Raw genomic sequence first — 1,020 nt, forward strand, 5'->3', positions numbered from 1 at the left:
AGCATGTCAGATGTGGTGTGGAGCTTGTCCGGGCGATGGACGATTGAGAAATGAGCGCTGAAAAGGCTTCTGCGACGCTGGACTGAGGTGGATCACGCAGGCCGTGAACGTCAATGTCGAATTAGATTCATCTTCAAAGAAGTGTCTTCTCACTCACACGCCCGAGAAATACCTTGGTGTTTGTATGGATGGCGCAACTGCGACATGACCGTAAACAGCTCCGTTTTGTATTTCGATGACGTGGCACAGCCTGCGCCTGTTTATCGCACACAAAAAGTTGATGCACGCATTCTTCAGCAGAGTGCGGTTCTTTATGGTACATTTTGCAACGACATGAGTGAGGTACTACAGGCAGGACCCTTTCAGAAGCAAGGGATCAAGCGCTTTGGCTTCATCGGAAGCACATACCGTCGATCGACGCGGTGCTATGCACCCCACGATTGCCGACGTCACTGGCTCTCATGTGGGAAATTCATTTCACACGTATCGCAATATCCCACCGCCGGTTCACGCAACACCCAACACACCGTAAACGACATCGGACCGAAGATCGCGCGGGAATTCGCCTCGAGCGTCGCAGAAGCCTTTTCAGCGCTCATTTCTCAATCGTCCATCGCCCGGACAAGCTCCACACCACATCTGACATGCTTCACATCCAGACTGTCGCGCCGCGCTACTCGGCCTCGAACAAGTCCCAGACCAACCACTACCTCGACCTCGCCGACCAAAGCATCTTTGACATCCTTGCCAAAGACGACGGCTCCGACAAGACCACCACCTGGACCCACGTCAAGGTCACCGACGGCGTCTCTGTCGACCGCGGTGTCAACGCCCACTCGCCCTGGAACGCCATCAAGGCCACGACCACGGTCCACTGCAGCGCCAACGACCTCGCCGAGGGTATCTCCATGTGGGGTGGTGCTGTACCCACGAACGCATCCAAGGCACAAAGACCTCGGGAATGTCATCCGCTGACTTCCATGACTGATGCAAGAGGCGCGGAATCACCGACTGTGACGC

The 1,020-nt window shown here is 55.5% G+C and overlaps 1 protein-coding gene across 1 annotated transcript; it reads left to right on the top strand.

The window, feature by feature from the left end:
• Positions 1 to 567: 567 nt before the first annotated feature.
• Positions 568 to 975, top strand: SDRG_05177 (hypothetical protein; the record flags this gene model as incomplete). Its single annotated transcript, XM_008610879.1, has 2 exons — positions 568 to 900; positions 953 to 975. The coding sequence occupies exons 1-2, from the start codon at positions 645 to 647 to the stop codon at positions 973 to 975; spliced, it is 279 nt and encodes a 92-aa protein (XP_008609101.1). The 5' UTR covers positions 568 to 644.
• Positions 976 to 1,020: the final 45 nt, after the last annotated feature.

This window comes from Saprolegnia diclina, assembly GCF_000281045.1.
Source record: "Saprolegnia diclina VS20 unplaced genomic scaffold supercont1.13, whole genome shotgun sequence".
NCBI lineage: Eukaryota > Oomycota > Saprolegniomycetes > Saprolegniales > Saprolegniaceae > Saprolegnia > Saprolegnia diclina.